Genomic DNA, 1352 nt, shown 5'->3' on the forward strand with positions numbered 1-1352 from the left:
CTTCCCTTCCCTTCCCTTCCCTTCCCTTCCCTTCCCTTCCCTTCCCCTCTCAGAGTACCACTCATCCTAAATTAAGAAGGCCACAGTGATTAAGATCCACAGAGATCTTTTGTTATCAAGCCCAGATTTTAAAAAAGTCTGATCCAAAAGAATTTGTCCCAGTTACCAACATCGCCTGTGCCCCAGGAGGGCACAAAGAATGCAGAGAACAGGTCAACCCGCTGCAGTCCAGCTGACTACACAGGCCTCGAGATTCAAGCAGGAACATGAATATATGCAGAGCAGTTCTTAGTGCAAAGAGTCAGCAAATGCCTTCCCGTGCTGGGTGCGCAAACTCCAAAGCCCATGCCTTTGCATGGGACCGAGACGGAAGAGAGACCTTCATTGCTTTACATCCAGTGGAACACGCAGAGGAAAAGTGCAGGAAATAAGAGCCCTTTGAGAAAATTTCTGCTGTCTAAAATAGGTACTAAGGCCTGGCAAAGGCTTGTAGGTGTATACTACATTTTCTGGAACTACCCACACGTGCACGCACGCACGGTTTCAAAATCAGGGCTTGGTTTAGGTATGTTGATGAGGAACTTGAAGCTCTGTAAGTGGATTATTTTTAACCTATGTTCTTTCAAAACCAGGACACTGGTTTTCTGGGACTCATGTGCATAGTGCCATCACTTTCCTGGGCTCCTGGGTACAAAGCAAAGTCAGTGGGCTCTGAGAAATCCGCTTTGATTTTTCTCTCGAGCAGAGTGAGGTTGAACATGCCTTTTTTCTGACAGCTCGTCCGAAACCACAAAAATGCGCGAAGGGAAAATCTGTTTCTCTCCTGCTCGGAGTGCGTGACGGGGGCTGGATGCTCGGCGGGCGCAAACGGGCATCGCCCCCGCGACTTGAACGCGAGCTTCCCTACAGCGGGGCAGCTCAGCCGAGCCCAGGCTCCCTCCCCGTGCCAGCAGAAGCCGTGCCCCGCGCGGTGTGATTCCCCGCGCCGCAGGGAGCCCCGCGCCCCGCAGCCCCCGCCCGGCCGCGGCGGTGCGGCCCCGCGTCCCGTCCGCCCGGGGAAGCCGTTCCGCGCTCCGCGGAGGGCAGCGCTGCTCCCGGCGGCACTCACCTCATCCTGCCGCTGGGAGAGCCCTCGCTGCGGGCTGGGCGGCGGGGACGGCTCCTTCCCCGCGCTCCGCTGTCCGCCTTATCGCTGTCCGGAGGTCTGTGAGCGTGTGTGCGCCTATGTGTGTGTGTCTGGGGTTGTCTGGCATTTTCCATGCAGGTCACGCCTTCCCCTGCCTGCAACCGTTCCCTACATCCCTGCACGCACACACGGACCTGTGTGCATTGAAGCCCTCTCCTCTCCTCTC

At 56.7% G+C, this 1352-nt stretch overlaps 1 protein-coding gene across 2 annotated transcripts in view; it reads right to left on the reverse strand.

Moving 5' to 3' along the window:
* Nucleotides 1-1329, reverse strand: part of MASP1 (mannan binding lectin serine peptidase 1) — an 18385-nt gene extending 17056 nt beyond the window's left edge. For both annotated transcript variants that reach the window (XM_021396979.1, XM_021396980.1), the window contains exon 1: nucleotides 1109-1329. In XM_021396979.1, the coding sequence (XP_021252654.1) occupies nucleotides 1109-1260 (152 nt within the window). In that variant the 5' untranslated portion in view covers nucleotides 1261-1329. The remainder of the gene's footprint in view (nucleotides 1-1108) is intronic.

Source organism: Numida meleagris, chromosome 4 (genome assembly GCF_002078875.1).
Source record: "Numida meleagris isolate 19003 breed g44 Domestic line chromosome 4, NumMel1.0, whole genome shotgun sequence".
Taxonomy (NCBI): Eukaryota; Metazoa; Chordata; class Aves; order Galliformes; family Numididae; genus Numida; species Numida meleagris.